The following is an 18,278-nucleotide window of genomic DNA, read 5'->3' as shown; positions in this document are numbered from 1 at the left end:
TCATCCTCGGCCTCTCCCTCCCTCTCCCCCCCTCCACCTCACTCACATACATTCTCCTTGTCAGTCTCTCACCTTCCATCCTCTCCACATGGCCTAACCACCTCAGTGTGTTCCTTCCAACGCTTCCTATCACATTCACATCCACATCCACACCACAAAGCTCCTTTATATCCGTATTTGTCAGCCTGTCTCTTCATGTGACTCCACAGGCTCCTCTAAAATAACTCTTTTCCACTACTTTCACTCTTGACTTGTGTCCCTCCAACAACGTCCAAGCTTCACTTCCATACGTTAGAGATGGTATCACAATACTGTCATGTAGTAAGTTTTTCACTTCCATGCTCAGTTCCCTGTTTCTTATCACTACTTTCAAGGAACCAGTAACCATTCTTCCTTATTGTACCCTTTCAAGCACTTCACCCTGCAAACTTCCATCTTTACTCATTACATTCCCCAGGTACTTAAACGCACTCACATTTTCCATTTCCTCACCATCCAACCTCACTGTACATTCACTGACTTCCCCTCTCTCAAAGATCATCACTTTACTCTTCCCTACATTCACCTTTAGATTCCGTTTCACACACACTTTCCCAAACTCATCCACCAAGCCTTGCAGCTCCCCTTCATCTTCACTTAACAACACAATATCATCTGCAAACAACGGTACAGGGAGTTTCTAAACACTATCCTCTCTCACGAGGGCCACTCTAACATCCACTGCCCTAACTTGTATCTCTTTCATAACCCCATGAATATACAGATTGAACAATAATGGAGACATGACACATCCCTGTTTCAACCCAACCTTCAAAGAGAAATATTCACTCAGTTCACCATCCACACGCACTGCAGCCTTAGCACCATCATACATACTCTTCACAGCATTCAACAACTTCCCATCTACTCCATATATTCTTAACACTTTCCACAATCCTTGTCTATCCACCCTGTCATATGCTTTCTCCAAATCCATGAAAGCCGCATACAACTTCTTTCCCTTCTGTAGAAACTTTTCCACTAAAGATCTAAGAATGAATATCTGATCTACACAACCTCTTCCCTTCCTAAAGTCTCCCTGTTCTTCTCCAACTAATTCCTCTGTTATTTCCGTAACTCTGTCAATAAGTATCATACCATACACTTTTCCTATTACACTAACAAGACAAATGCCCCTATGATTACCACACACTTCTTTTCCCCCTTTTCCTTTGTACAAGGAAATAATTATACCTGACTTCCAATACTCCGGGACTCTACCTTCCTCCCAGGCCAATCTGCACATCTTCCACATCCACTGTACTACTATCTCTGCCCCATGCTTCAGCATTTCACCACTCACTCCATCAATTCCTGGGGCTTTCCCCAACTTGACTTTCTTCATTGCCTCCACAACTTCTATCCTGCTGATTTCTTCCTGTCTTCTCACCTCCCTCCTTCTCCCAGCCATTCCCCAGCCACTTATACTTGCATTACTTCCATTCTCTGTGTTCAATAATGCCATAAAGTGTTCTCTCCATCTGTTCACTTTTTCTCCCTTCTCCGCTAGTAATCTACCTTTTTTATCTTTCACTCCCCTACTAACTGCTACCTTGTCTTAATCTCTTCACCTCTTTCCAGAACATTTCCTTACAGTTCCCCCACTTTACACTCAAATTCCTTCCAAATTCCTCATCCAATCTCTTCTTATATGTGTATAATAATAATAATAATAATAATAATAATAATAATAATAATAATAATAATAATGTTAATAATAATAATAATAATAATAATAATAATAATAATAATGTTAATAATAATAATAATAATAATAATAATAATAATAATAATTATTATTATTATTATTATTATTATTATTATCCATATTGAAATGATCCGATTTCTGTGTGATTCTTTGTTACTATAACACAGCAAACGGTGCATGTAGGGCAAATTTTGGTTAGAGCAAGGTACCTCTTTAAAGTGCTTGAAAAACAAAATTTCCAGTCCAATCGGGCCACTGACTCCCGATTTATGACTCATTTCTGTAGATGGGAAGCGACTTGACATCGAGTGGAAGCCGCCGAAGGCTGCTTTTAAACGAGTAATAATAATAATAATAATAATAATAATAATAATAATAAACTAATAATTATAGTAGTAGTAGCATTACTACCAGTACTGCTACTACTACTACTAGTAGTAGCAGTAGTAGTAGAAGTAGTTTTTGTTGTTGCTGTTGTAATAATAATCATCATCATCATCATCATCATCATCATCATCATCATCAAAATAGAATACAGTAAAATTGTCCAAGGACAATACTCATTAAGAAAGACTTCTAAAAGCCATTGCCTACTGGTCACTGGTCACTGGTCTTGTGCATATCACCTCATGTCATCACATTCTTTAAGTCCACCAAGTTTGGTGGCTCTGGCTTTAAGCCTTCATTGAAAATTAAGTGACATCCTGAATATCCAGAAAAGTCCCAATCTCCAGGCTATTTCGGAGAATATTCAGCTGATTGGAACCATACCACTCTCTGCACTGTGTCCATTTAAAAGTTGTATTAATGTAAACTTTCAGCTTACTAGTTTTACTAGATCTTCAGATGTCATGGCAGACTCACATTTCTGTGTGCCGGATAATATCCGGCATTATGGTTGATGGATTGCCACCATATTTGGCCTAAAAAAGCGGACAGCTGTCCGGCTAAGTCAACCAGGTTTGGAGGCTCTAGGCCAAATGGCCTTTGAATATCGCTTGTGTCAAAACGAAAATTTTCCACAGGGATGTGGGAAGTTTTGATGATAAAAATAAGAATATTTAAAAAATTAATAATATATTGTCAGGACAATAAAATATCATAACACACAACGTAATAGCTAGTAACGTATATATGTAAAATAGAGGTTAGATGAAAGTCGTGCCTAAGTGAGAAGACTAGAGGAAACAGCAATGCACATTCTCACTTAGGAATTTCACACACAGCACAACGAAACTCCCCAGGTTCAGGTAGGTTCCACGCATCCGTGCCCCTACACTTGACACAACCAGTCATATGCAGGAGAAATGGGAGAGACAGGGCAGAAGGGGTAGGAGAGAATAGAGGCACGACGAGGAGATGCAAGAAGCATGCGGGCTTAGCCAGCATAAAACCGCTCGCACCTCAGTACTGCTCGTGTGAGGTACTCCCTAGAAAACTCACCTCAGTACTTCTTTTGAGATATTCCCTTGAAGAAAAACTTCAATCAAACCGCAGACTCATCTTTATCTTTCTCCTGCCATCTACGACAAGTACAGAGAACATTCTCTCCTTCTTAAAAATCCCCCTACAATTCAACCTACTGTTACAATAGCTTGGCGACGACTACGATATATTGTATTTACAACTACGATATATCATATCGTAGCTGTTGCCGAGGTATTGTAATAGTGGGTTGAATTGTAAGGGGATTTTTAAGGAGAGAATGTTCATTGTACTTGTTGTAGATGGCAGGAGAAAGATCAAGTTGAGACTAGGGTTTGATTGCAGTTTATTTTCTTCAAGGGAATATCTCAAGAGAAGTACTGAGGTGAGTTTTCTAGGGAGTACCACACACGAGCAGTACTGAGGTGAGAGCGGTTTCATGCTAACTAAGCCCGCGTGCTCCTTGCCTCTCCTCACAGTGCCTCTATTCTCTCCCACCCCTTCTGCCCTGTTTCTCCCATTTCCCCTGCATATGACTGGTTGTGTCACATGTAAGGGCACGTTTGTGTGGAACCTTCCTGAGCCTGGGGAGTTTCCGTCGTTGTGCTGTGTGTGAAATTCCAAAGTGAGAATGTGATGTTGCTGTTTCCTCTAGCCCTCTCGCTTAGGCCTGACTTTCATCTAACCTCTGTATTACATATATATGTTACTAGCAATTATGTAGTGTGTTTTGATATTATAGTGTCCTGACAATATGACTAGATTCATATGCTTGTGAAATGCAGTCAAGAATTCAAAAACTTAAAGTGAAATGTGAGTGATTTATCTTGTGCATTTTACTGAGAATTGTCACTAGAAGTACTCGGAATTGTATGCATTTTTTCTCCATGTTTCACATCTTACGTTGTCTCATCGGGTGAGGCGGAGCCTACTATGGTGTCCCTGTTAGCTGGGTGAAGAGACAGAAATGCAGCGTCCAACCAGGATCCAAACCTCTACACACTTTCCCACGCCTCATTATGGCAAGACACTGTTCACTCTAAGGAAACATCTGTTTACTGCAGAGGACGGCCCTGTAGGGGCAATTTCCTGCCTGTGGTTCATGGATCTTCGCAGTAAGACAGACCGAGGTTGCTCTACCACTATTACCATTACTGCTACTACTATTACTACTACCACCTGATCCAATTGTTTAGGCTGTAATTAGGTTAGAAATGCTGATGATATCGATGGCTTTAGTGTTTTTTAGGATGTGTCTGAACAGCTGGTGTTAAGAAGTGTTGGGGTATTCCGGGCGAGAGTGGACAATCATATGACAAACCTGACGCGGGCACAGCTATCCAAGGTGGTTTACCAGGCTCGACAGGTACGTCACTCTCACATCAGTGCTGTGGCGCGTAATTTATTTACACATAACTATCTGTGATTACTGTTTAGTTGAATATAATTTCACTCCCCGTTAAAATTATCAAACATTAAATATAGTACTCAGACGTAAGCCAGTTTAACCAGAACCTCTTGGATATTTTACTGAGATGATGAAGGACTTTGTGTTTTAACAAAAGCGGTTAATAACATGCATATCTCAGTGCATTATTGTGCAAATATCCATCCATCAGCCAATCCTACATTGCCCCATGAGGAGCGTAGGAGCCCGGGGCTAGGCAAGTTGGTCCTGACATTTAAGATGAGAGTGACCAGCCTCACTCATCCCTGAGTGGCATTACATGAGCAGTAACCCCAACCATCCCTTGGATATAAACCTTCACTGTCTCACTCCGATTGGAGCGCCGTAATTACCCACTAAACCAGAGGTTCTCAAAGTAGGGGTCCCGACCCCCAGAGGGGTCGCGAAATAATTTTGAGGGGTCGCGAGATCCTGCAACCCTTCCTCCTTCCTCCTCCTCCTCCTCCCACTAACCATCCTAACGCTTCTAGTACTTGTTAGCGGTGGTCGACCTGCTCGATGCTCGATAATGCATCATAAAGCAACGTTATGTATGCATGCTTTCTTTGCTGTATAAAGTACTCCACACTAATAATCTTGTAATATTGATAATAGTTACTACTTTGTAATGTGTTTCCTCACTTCAGAAAGATTTATTTTAGAGTTATTCGTGTTGTTACACGTGGCATATGCGCTCAGTAAAGGCGTGTATTTTGTGAGAAGGCCGTCAATATCGGTTCGTAAGGCTCGAGCAACTCTACTCTCGTGACATCGTTGCTATTTAACCTGCTCCATGGAACGGTGGCTAATTCGCAAGGGTACAAGCAAGGACACATCAACAGACATCACTGAAGCATCCGATGATGTTAATTCCGAGTAACCAAGCACGTCAAGTGGGAATAAGGGCCATGACGAACATAACGCAAAAACATACCAGTGTGACCGACCATCCAAGCGCCGAAAATATCAGGAAGAATTCATACAATATGGATTTACTTGCTGTACAGTTAATGATATTCATCATCCTCAGTGTGTTCTGTGTTTTGTTCTTGCACACGAAAGCCTGAAACCAGCGAAAATGAAAAGACACTTGCAAACCAAACATCCAGATCATGCTAAAAAGACAACAGACTTTTTCCAACGAAAGGAAAAAGGGCTACAGGGACAAAAACAGGTGATAACACAGAAAACTACAACTCCTGCCGAAGCTCAAGTGGCATCATATGCGGTTGCATACCTAATTGCACAGAAGAAAAAGGCACACACAATTGGTGAAGACCTCATAAAACCTGCTGCAGTGGCAATGTGTCGAGCTATGCACGGAGAAAAAGTGGCCCGTGACCTTGACACTATCCCTCTGTCAAACGACACCGTAAGGCGGCGTATTCATGACATTGCAGATGACATTCGGTGTCAACTGATTGAAATAGTGAAGAATGTGAGGTATGCTTTGCAGGTTGATGAGTCGACTGACATTTCAAATTCTGCTTAGTTACTCGTATTCATAAGATACAGTTTTGATGGAAGACTTAATGAGGACATGTTGTTTTGCTCTACTTTGGAAGGAACATGCACAGGGGATGCTATTTTCACAGAGTTAGACAGCAAGCTACATGAGATAGGATTGCCTTGGGACCAGTGTGTTGGTGTATGCACAAACGGGGCTGGGGCAATGCTGGGTAAAAGGAAAGGATTAAGAGGAAAAATCTTGCAGGTGGCTCCTAATGTTAATTTTACTCACTGTATTATTCATCGGGAAGCTCTTGCTAGTAAGGCTCTTGTTCCAGAGCTAAACAGTGTTCTTGAAACTGCAATTAAAATAGTGAATTTCGTAAAGTCACGGCCACTGAACGCCAGATTGTTTGCCACACTTTGTAAGAACATGGGTTCGGACCATGAGGCTTTATTGCTCCACACAGAGGCCAGATGGCTCTCCAGAGGCAAGGTTCTCACACGCCTGTATCAGGTGAGGGATGAAGTTCGCCTCTTTCTTCTTGAATGTGGGTCCACACTCAGTGTTCATTTGTGTGACTCCACATGGCTAGCAAAACTTGCATATCTTGCAAGCATTTATGAAAAACTGAATGAGCTGAACTTGTCAATACAAGGCCCAAATACAAACATTTTGACAATGTCCGACAAAGTAAATGCATTCAAAAGGAAGCTGGAACGATGGGCTGTGAGATCTGAAGAGGGAAATGTTGAAATGTTTCCCTTGCTGGATGAATTCGTTGAAGAGAATGGACTGCACGCATGTTTGGATAACATGAGAGGAGCCATAGCGACTCACCTTCGAAGCCTCTTTGACCACTTCAAAAAGTACATCACGGAAGAGACAACTCTACAACGACATGACTGGATACGACAACCGTTCACTGCTACCGGGAGTCACTTACCATCTGATCTGGAGGATGCACTGCTTGAACTCTCATGTGATCGAACCTTACGGATGAAGTTTGAGTCGACAACACTGGATAAGTTTTGGATATCAGTGACAGAAGAATATCCAGGATTATCCAAGAGCGCAATGAATGTACTGACGCCTTTCGGATCGACCTACCGTTGTGAAGTTACATTTTCCGCACTAACATACATAAAAAACAAGTACCGATCACGACTTCGTGTCGAGGATGATCTCCGTGTTGCAGTTTCCAGCATCGCCCCAAGGCTGGAGACACTGTGCTCCAAGAAGCAATCCCATTCTTCCCATTAATAATGGTAAGTTGTTCAGCCTTTAAAGACTGTGTGTGTGTGTGTGTGTGTGTGTGTGTGTGTGTGTGTGTGTGTGTGTGTGTGTGTGTGTGTGTGTGAGAGAGAGAGAGAGAGAGAGAGAGAGAGAGAGAGAGAGAGATCCATACAAGCTTACATACGCACATGCATACATACATACATACATACGTACGCACGTACATACATACATACATACATAGACAGGCAAGCAGATACACGGAGACAGGGAAATGTGTTATAGTGATTGTTAGAAATGCATTGTTGCTGGGGGAGTGGGTCGCGAATCTATCGAAGTAATTTGTAGGGGTCGGAGCCAAAAAAGTTTGAGAACCCCTGCACTAAACCACCAGGCGCCATAATTTGGTTATATTGTTACCATCCAGCGTAGTAAATGGTTTCCTGGTGTACAGGAAACCATTTGGCTTGTCAATCAATGCAGAGTCACCCACAGACAAAAGGAAGAGGAAAGAATGAAGGAAAGAAAGACAAAAGAGGGAGTGAAGGAAAGAAAAACAAAAGAGGCAGAAGGACGAGGAAAGAATGAAGGAAAGAAAGAAAGAAGAGGAAGGAGGGAAAGGATGGAGGTGAGGAAAGGGCAGACACCCGAGAGCAGCACTACATTGAGTTAGTGGATGATGAGCGCCCCCACCTACCACAGATTGTGCATTTAACTGCTTATTATTACCTTAAAGAATACCAATACTGAAAATAAATATATTTCACAGTGGAAAAGGCAGATATATATATATATATATATATATATATATATATATATATATATATATATATATATATATATATATGGGGGGGGGGAGAAACATACATTACTCGTGTATACATATGTGGAGAGTTTGTAACACTCCAGCCGGGAATCGAACCTGAGACCTCTGAATGGAAGACAGGCACTTTTACCACAAAACCATGGCGTGATGAAGGTTAAGTTATTGGAACTCAAAGACGAACCATGTAAATCAGTTATAGGAGGATATACGTCAACCCCAACCCATATGATGATACATATTTCAGACACATCAGGATCTTTACTTAGCCCCACGCATCTCGGTAGGTGACAGAGCACGATGTGGTGATAACAGTGTCTGGCTTCCATTCAAAGGTCTCGGGTACGATTCCAGGTTGGAATATTAAAAACTTTCCATATATGTTCACTCGTGTGATGTGTGTTTCTCCAACATATAAAAACAAAGAAGCTTGTGTACTGCTAGGATAGATTAAAACTGCTCTGTTGCTTGCAGAGTTTCGTGGCGCTAAGCGAAAAAAAAAAAGCTGATGTGTCTGAAATATTTATCATCATATGGGCTAGGGTTGAAATTTATTCTCCCATTAAGGATTTACCTGGTTCATCTTTGAATTCCGATTACTTGATGTTTATCGCGCCATGGTGTAGTGGTAACAGTGTCTGACTTCAGTTCAGAGGTCTCGGGTTTGATTCCCGGCTGGAGTGTTAAAAATTGTCCTCATATATATACTCGTATCTCTCTCTCTCTCTCTCTCTCTCTCTATCTATCTATCTATATATATATATATATATATATATATATATATATATATATATATATATATATATATATATATAATGCTCACTACGGAAGAAAATACAGCTTCATATAAGATATATTGGTTTGACGTAGAAGATCAGTGAGAACAGAGTGATTGCAGTATGACAGTTTTGTACTTTAAGATAAAAATGCAAACATCTTTTTTTTATATATGTTAATATAAATCATTCTTTTTTTTTTTCATTCATTGCCAGATGCCATGTATCCCAAACGGGGTGGCCAAGGGCTTAGAGTTAATTGTTTTACAGGGAGGGGCACTAATCCTCCACCAACCCCACTTGACACGCAGGGAGAACGTTATGCCAACAGCATCTGGTGTTCCCAGGCGGTCACCCATCCAAGTACTAACCAGACCCAACGTTGCTTAACTTGGTATTAAGGCTGAGAAATTATTCAAACTATTTGGTACAATGCGATCAGATTTCTACTCAATTAGTCGTTATTTCTGCGAACTCAAAGCAAGTATCGATGTTATGCTTTGTCAAATGTGTGTGTGTGGGTGTGTGTGTGTGTGTGTGTAGACGTCACAGATCCAGAGTCTTTGAAAACATCAACTTAAAAATCGAGGCGAAGTTGTCAGTATCCACAGCTGTATGCCTATCATCCCTCTTATAGGATGCTGAATCCTTGATTATGTACCAGCATCACATCAAACAGCTTGAGTCGTTTCACATCCGATGCTTACAGCGCATCCTACGACTCACATGGGGGAATAAAGTCCCTCACACACAAATTCTCTAGCAGGGAAAGTAAATCTGCATAGGAATCATGCTGGCTAAAAAATAGCTGAGATGGGTCAGACACATCTTCCGCATACCTGAGCGCTGCCTTCCCTGCTGCGTTCTTTATTACTAACTCCCTGCAGCATGCCACAACCCAGGGGCACAGAAAAAGAGGTATAAAGATCATATACGGACAACTCTAAAGAAATGCAACATCAAGATCTTTAAATCAGTGCCTCCGACATAAAACAATGCGGTGCTATCTGTTGTAAAGGACATAAAGCAATGGAGTACTATCTGCAGTAAAGGAACCATTCACCTCGAAAAAGCTCGGACCCTGGCCAGAGAAGAGCGTAGTTAATGAAGGCACAATCAAAACAGAGTTCTCCCAGCTACGCCAAGTGTGTGATAAAGTTTCTGAAACCAGGATTGGTCTGCACAGTCACTGCAGACTTTGTATCAAAGACAATGGGAGTACAACAGAGGTCATCTTCTGTAGCAAAAGGACAGCTTTAAGTAAGTCAGTGTGTGTGTGTGTGTGTGTGTGTGTGTGTGTGTGTGTGTGTGTGTGTGTGTGTGTGCGTGTGTGTGTGTGTGTGTGTGTGTGTGTGTGTGTGTGTGTGTGAACAAAACTGATTGACTAAATAAATAACTAAGCTGGTGGCACAACTACCAGGGTTGTATGCAGCCTGACAAGAGTGAAAAAGGCGAATTTTAAAAGATTAAAAGCAGAGGAAATGAAAAAATTACCAAGGTTGTATGCAGCCGGACAACAGTCAATAAGGTGACAATTAAAAGAATGAGGTCGGAGAAAGCAACATAATAAAAAGGCAGAGAAAATTACAAAATGACACAAATCAAATAAAAAACTATAAAAAAAAAAATAAATAAACACCAAATCTTAGAAGGGGGTCCAGGTGCCTATGCAATGGAGAGGATTCCTCGTCCTGTACAACATGCATCCTCTCCATGCACCTTCAAAGGGTAGTACAATCTGTCACCTGCCCGGTGCCCAGAGAGGTACTGACAGCATACTTTCCCAAGACTGGCGCCCTCCACCAGCAAGTGTTGTACAGTCAAGGGGGCCAAACAATCCTCACAGAATGGAGGGGGAGTGCCCTTTGCTGAAAATCCTTGTGAGAACCGGGTGTGACCAATTCAGAGCCAGCATAAAGCGGTCTCCCACCAGCGAGACAACACCTGGTAATGGAGGGAGCCCACCTGTCCACAAATAGCATGGATCTTGATGTCCCCAATTTCATCCGAGTGTTTTTGCTAACAATGCCAAACCAGTTCAGCAATACTTCGTATAAGGGGAAAAATCAGATGCACTCACCTGATCCATGGGATTCCGTGGCAGGAGGGCGGGCTGATGCTGCCTTTGCCAGCAAATCAGTCTTCTCATTTCCTGACTCCGCCCATCCCCCCTGGGCTGGAACCCCACATAACCTCACATGACGGCCAAGAACAAAAGCCTCTCTAAAACAAAATTAAAAAAAAATCAGTAGCTGAGATGAACTACAATACTCAGTTGGTATGAAGAGCACGGCACTAGTTACTGAGTCACAAAATCTGTCTGGAAGAGAGTAAAAATTATTTGGAGACCAAATAAACTTGCATTCTGTTCTGTCATAAGGACATAAGAAATACTAGAAACCTTAACTGAAGGATCGGAAGACAACACCAAAGCCCACCTCATTATTAGTGTAGACAGGGTAGAGGCATGTTAAAAAAAGAGAGAGAGGGACACCTAGAATGGAAACGAGCTCTTTTTACCAGCAATGGACTTAAAGAATGTTACCTGAAGGAGTAGCCTATATCCCACCCTAGCAACCTGATGTAGACAAACTGTCAGTGAAAGGACAGAGAAGGCTGACACAACAGATCAGACCCTGCAACCAAGGGCTTTAGGAAATTTGGGCGAGTGGTATGAACATAAGACCATATTCCAAGGAGAGCAAGATAGGGGGCACATAGTCAGAGAGGAGGTGAAGGTGGTACCAAAACCTTATCATCAACAACTGGTAGTGTACGTTCTAATGAAGGGGATCCACATCCAACAACGAACTTGAAATAGGGGATGACTTGAATGCCCCAGTCGCAAGACGAACACAAGCATGATGCACCAAATCTAACATGCAGAGATGAACATTAACAGCAGAAGAGTTGACCTCACACCCATACTCAATTTTAGAAAGAATAAGAAAGCTGTACAATAGTATGATGGTCTGACCCTCCTCACCCTAGGAGGTATAAGCCAGTCTCTTCAGAACTCATGGTCATAGTACACGCCGCCTTAACATAACGGAAATGAGGAGCCCAGCTCAGCCGTCTATCAAATATAAGACACAAAAGCCAAGTCTCTTCCACACAGATTTTTTGACGGAGGAGACATAGGTCAGGATTTGGATGAACCCCAGGAAGACGGCAATAATGCACAAACACATTCCTTGTGGAAAGAAAACAAGAGTCACGAGACTCAGCCCACTGGGAAGCTACAGTATTAGAAGCCAATTCCTCCCGACCAGAGACATCCAATCTGCAGCAATAGATATAGATAGGTCATCGACATATAGGGAGCCACATACACCATCCAGGAGTACACTGATTGCACTGTTGATGCCACAGCAAAGAGAGTAACTCAAATGACATTCTCCAGTGGCACCCCATCTTCAAGTGGACGGACATTAGAAAATATACGCCCACTCGGACCCTTACAAAATGGTTAGATTAAAAACTGCTGAATAAAATTTGGCAACTGGCTACGAAGACCAAACTAATGAAGAGAAAGCAATATGACATGACGCCATGCGGTGTCGTATGCCTTCTCCAGATCAAAGAAGATTGTGACGGCGTGCTGGATTAACGAAGAAAGCCTCACAGTCAGAAGAATCCAGGGATTGGCATAAAAGGTAGACGACATTTCATGAAAACCATACTGGACGGGGCATAAGATGTCACTTTCTCCAAAAATCACATGAGCTGGAAAATTGTTGCCAGCAAGCCGGGAACCCACCAGTACACCAGCTCCTTTTATTCAATGTCAGCATGAACGGGAACCCTTCAGGTATGTGACACAAAAAGCCATAAGGAATATCATCACAGCCAGGATGAACAAAACAGAGGTATATCGTGGTTTCCAGATGATTAATATCCAGATTTTCATTTCTCCAAATTGCCTTATTTTGCACCGTACTCCAATCGTCAATCAATATCCTTATCTGTCTGAACTCTCAGTACCAAATGTCATATGAAACTTACCTTTTTAGCGGTCACTGACACGTTCAGTAATATAGGATTGACAAGCCAAGCCACAATCACCGTTAAACATGAACTCAGAACTGCTAGAATGACCTGAATAAGAATATCTGAAGATCACTTGAAAAAGAAAATATCTATAATATTTTCAGAATTATGTGAATATCTCCATAAAATCACTAGATTTCTTGACACTCTGTAAATATTCCCATAATACTTCTAGATTTCTTGCCACTCGGCATTAAAAATTGCTGCTAAATTGAGGTGTTTGCTACTAATTAATCAATTGATACCAATACACCATTGGTTCTTGTTTCGGTGGCATGATCATCTCATAGTTTTCTTATACATTCAGCTATGATTTTTGTGTTACTGTTCAGCATACATATCCGTTGCTGGTATTGTGCTTCATTTGCTCAGTAACCATATTATGACGATGTTATCAGTAGTTCAGGAAGTCTCTGAAAAAGCCCTATTTGGAGATCCCCTTTCTATATCAACAGGGCAACTGGTTTAATTATGAAGTCAGACTTGTGCCGACAAAGGCACGAGTTCAGACACATTAATTTAATGTTGTGTTACTGTCTATAGTATGATATTTGTTGCAAGTACACGGTATTGTGCCCATTATCTGCTTATTGTATGACTACTGATGAGGTACTGCGTTATTGAAGGTGTGTAATGTGTATATTATGACTAAAAATTTACTTGTATGTTGAGCATAGTCATACAAGTGTATACCTCTGTGGCTGCTCTGTCATACTATTTCTTGTATTTCAGAATGTCTTTTCATCCCAAATGATTATCATCAAAGGTTGTAACTTAACCACTGAAATTCATGCACCACTGTCTCTCTCACGTTACCCATGACCAGGGAATAACTAAAGGCGTATGTTAAATTCATAAACATATTTTAAATAAATACAAAAACCTTAATCTTGATATCTAGAACCGCCCGATACTGGCGCTGACTCGGTCGAGGTGTCCTCCCAAGGAGCGCCTTTGTCTGTATCTACCTTTTCCGTGCATCCCCCAGAGGCGATATTTATCAAAGCTCCTAAGTCCTAATGACTAGTTATAAGTCGTTATGAGTGTTCAAATCTGTGCGAGAAATCCTAAGTGTTATTTACGAAGCTCACAAGTGCTGGGACTTTTCACAGCTAGGGGCCCCAGATAAGAGTGGAGGGCAGCTGTCACAAGTAATTTAAAGTTTCTTGCAATCAACTGAGGAAGCGAGATGGCCAACCAAAATTATTGTAATATCTCTCATACTTGCCATTTATTACCGTTGTACTGACAATTTCGGCGTATACAATGATGGTAAACTAAAAAAAAAAAAAAAACATGATCATGCTGCTCTAGTGTAGTCTATATGCCTGATTTAGTTCGAGAGCGTATGATAACCGCACTACGAGGAGTCAGGATGTAAAAACAAATATAAGTTGCATTAACACTGAGATATTTAGCCAAAGATAAATGCAACAGTGCACTGAGGATGAAACCATTGCTTATTCTAGAACAACCAGGTTGCCATAAAAATTATTTATGTATGCATACATATGCAGTGTATTTTCAGAAGAGAGAGAGAGAGAGAGAGTAAATGAGTGATGTAAAGTGCAGTAAGGAAAATCTCCCGACACCCGTAAGGCCGAGCTCACCTGATCAATATGATTAATTTGAACTTTCTCATCACTACCAATAAATGCTGTCTTTCGGCAATCTCTTTCAGACAGTTTAACACATACTACTGACATTTGCATTAAAAAGGTCATAAGCCACTGAAATTCATTTTTAAAAACCGAAATTGAATAGAGGAAGGATAAACAAGTCAAATTTTAATATATACATACACCAGATTACAGGTTCTCCATTCATTAAAAAATAAACATCTGTAACAGTTGGATTTGAACTGCTGTAGACTGAAAATCGAAAGAAACTGTTCTGGGGATGCAAGTTCCAAGAGTAGCAGTTCGGAAATCAATAAGTTCTGATAGGTAGAGGTTCTGCAATATGGAAGTGAGAGAGTCAAGTCATGAGAGTTACCAGATGCCCGTGTGGCAAGAAGAAAGGCGTGGAGAGATTTCAGAATGGACACAACTTCGACTGAGAATTTGCCATAAAAGAATCTGCAAAATACTGAAAGGGAGGCAACATTACCTCCTACTTGTAGGAGAGGTGGTTCATTTGTAACTGTTGGTTTACTACTTTTTCTTATAACTTTGTCTTGAATTTTGTCCAGTCGTTTTAGTGAAACCTCTCCACATCCACTCCACAGGGGTGAACACTATTTGAGCCGAGAGCATACATAACTCTTATACACAATGGCTATCTGCTCGTCAGTGAAGTAGTTACGGATTCTGTACAATAAGCCGAGTTTCTTTGAGGCAATTTTTGCAAGTAATCTAATATGAGACTTCCAGCTGACGGTATTGTTAAACAAAACACTGAGAATTTCAGTACTTTTTGAGATATAAATACTGGATGTATTGAAGATACTATAGGAATCGGGCAGTGCAGGTCTACTAGTAAACTGGATTGATTTATTTTATTTTTTTTTCTACAGTTAAATCAGACAATGTTATTTTGTTTAATTCAGTGATTTTGGGTACGGCATGGTTCAAGGAGACTGCTGTGTTGAGTTTGGATACTGAAGTTTGTGAATGTGTTTTTAATTGTGAAGGAACTGTTAAGCATTGAGCCATTTGCATATGAATGGGACTACAGGAAACAGACAAGTGACATTAATATGAATGAGGAACGGGGCTGGCGGTAGGACTGATCCTTGTGACACGTGGGTATTAACTGAGTGGAAACTGGAACAAATATCATCTACCTTTAATCTTTGCTGTATTTTGTACCAGCCACCAAGAAACAGCCTATCTACTGATTTAAGAATAGTTCAAAACTAGAGGACCCCCCAAGGGGTGAATCACACCAGCCGCGAACCGATACATTCTAGCGTGGCTCGGAATATGACCTTAACCTTCACCAACTTTCGCCAATATCGAACTCGTAGCAGATTTTCGTCCCTGCTACACATCTGTATAATTTTGTGATATCATGAGCAGTTGTGAAGTTATATACCTTGACCTATCTATCCGTTACTGCCAGACGCCTTGATCCCGTACGGGGTGCCACAAATAAATCGCCTCCATGTAGCCCTGTCCACCGCTATTTCACTGCCCTGCTACCAGCTCACATCCTCATCTCTCATGTACCTCTCCTCTCCATCACTCCATCTCATCCTTGGCCTCCCCCTCCCTCTCCCCCCTCCACCTCATTCACATACACTCTCCTTTCAGTCTCTCACTCTCCATCCTCTCCACATGGCCAAACCACCTCAGTGTGTTTCTCCTAACGCTTCCTATCATATCCATGTACACACCACAACGCACCTTCACTTCCTCATTTGTCAGTCTGTCTCTGCATGTGACTGCACATGCTCCTCTCAAATAACTCATTTCCTCTGCTTTCACTCTTGACTTCTGTCCTTCCAACAAGGTCCAAGCTTCACTTCCATACGTTAGAGTTGGTATCACAATACTGTCGTGTAGTAACTATTTCACTTCCATGCTCACTTCCCTGTTTCTTATCATTGCCTTCAAGCACTTGACCCTCTAAACTTCCATTCCTTACTCATCACACTACCCAAGTACTTAAATGCACTCACATTTTCCATTTCCTCCTCATCCAGCCTCACTGTACATTCACTGACTTCACTTCTCTCGATGACGATAACTTCTACTGCTCCCAACATTCATCTTTAGAGTCCGATTCTTACATACCCAAACTCATCCACCAAGCCTTGCAGCTCCCCTTCGTCTTCACCTAAAAACACAGTATCATCTGCAAAGAACAGTACAAACGGTTTCCAAACATTGCTCTCTCTCTCATTAGAGCCGCTCCAACATCCACACCACCATTGACTGCCCTACCTCGTACCCCTTCCCATCCATATATAGATTGAACAACCATGGAGACATGACACATCTCTGTTTCAATCCAACCTTCAAATAGAAAAATTCACTCAGTTCACTATCCACACACACTGCGGCCTTAGCACCATCATACATACTCTTCACGGCATTCAGCAACTTCCCATCTGCTCCATCTATTCTAAATACTTTCCATAATCCTTGTCCATCCACTCTGTCATATGCATTCTCCAGATCCATGAAGGCTGCATACAACTTCTTTCCCTTCTGTAGAAACTTTTCCACTAAAGATCTAAGAATGAATATATGATCTACACAACCTCTTCCCTTCCTAAAACCTCCCTCTTCCTCTCCAACTAATTCCTGTATTATTTCCCTAACTCTGTCAATAAGTATCCTTCCATATACTTTTTCTATTATACACTGAAGGCAAATGTCCCTATGATTACCACATACGTCTTTTTCCACTTTTCCTCTGTAAAAGGAAATAATTATACTTGACTTCCAATCCTCCGGGACTCTACCTTCCCCCCACTCCAATCTACACATTTCACATCCATTGTACTACTATCACCTTCCCCATGCTTCAACATTTCACTACACATTTCATGAATTCCATTGACCCACTTTCATCATATTTCGAACTCGTAGAAGACCTTCATCCCCACGACACACCTGTAAAAAGTTGTGATGATATTTTGAGCAGCTGCGAAGTTATCGTGCTAACAGACACACAGACCTTGACCTACTATTACCAGTTTCAAACTTTGGAGATTTTCATCCCTATTACACATCTGTAAAATTTGGTGATGATATCATGAGCGGTTGCGAAGTTATTATGCCAACGGACACTCAGACCTTGACCATACTTTCATCAATTTCAAACTCGTTGGACATTTTCAGCCTTAGCACACACTCTTAGAATTTTTTGATGATGTCTTCTGTGGCTGCAAAGTCATCGTGCTAATAGATAAACAGACAGATAGACAAACTGAAAACAATACCAGCTTTGCTTTCGCGACAAAAATGCAACCGGTAAGTATTTAATAATATTTGACAAGTATGTATAGTTAAGGACATATCGATATACAAAGGAAGATATGCGGATCAGTATGTTTACCTATTTGTATTTCAAATCCAATATTCGTACAAAATAACAGTCAAAGTAAATTAGCCATCTACAGTCTAACAGTAGCACATTTTCACATAAACGTGCTCCTAATCACAGCTGTGGGATTTTCTGAGAGCAGTGATTAATGAATTCAAAACTTTTCACAGCTGTGTGTAGTTTGGGGAGATGTGAGTAGTTAGTTGTGACAAATCATAGGAACTTTGATAAATACAGGCTCTGATATCCACATCACGAATTTAAAAAGGCCAGACGTGAACTCTGATATTCAAAGTACGCATTAAGTACTCTCAAACGTCAGAGGTACA

The 18,278-nt window shown here is 41.2% G+C and overlaps 1 protein-coding gene across 1 annotated transcript; it reads left to right on the top strand.

The window, feature by feature from the left end:
• The first annotated feature begins 5,697 nt into the window (after positions 1-5,697).
• LOC145397111 (protein FAM200B-like) lies at positions 5,698-6,111 on the top strand. Its single transcript, XM_080270313.1, has one exon. It carries the CDS (start codon positions 5,698-5,700, stop codon positions 6,109-6,111), a length of 414 nt encoding a protein of 137 aa, XP_080126439.1.
• Positions 6,112-18,278: the final 12,167 nt, after the last annotated feature.

This window comes from Coenobita brevimanus, chromosome 40 (genome assembly GCF_032717465.1).
Source record: "Coenobita brevimanus isolate Jiangsu-jjx chromosome 40, ASM3271746v2, whole genome shotgun sequence".
Lineage (NCBI taxonomy): Eukaryota > Metazoa > Arthropoda > Malacostraca > Decapoda > Coenobitidae > Coenobita > Coenobita brevimanus.
This window is presented reverse-complemented; position numbering and strand designations above follow the sequence as displayed.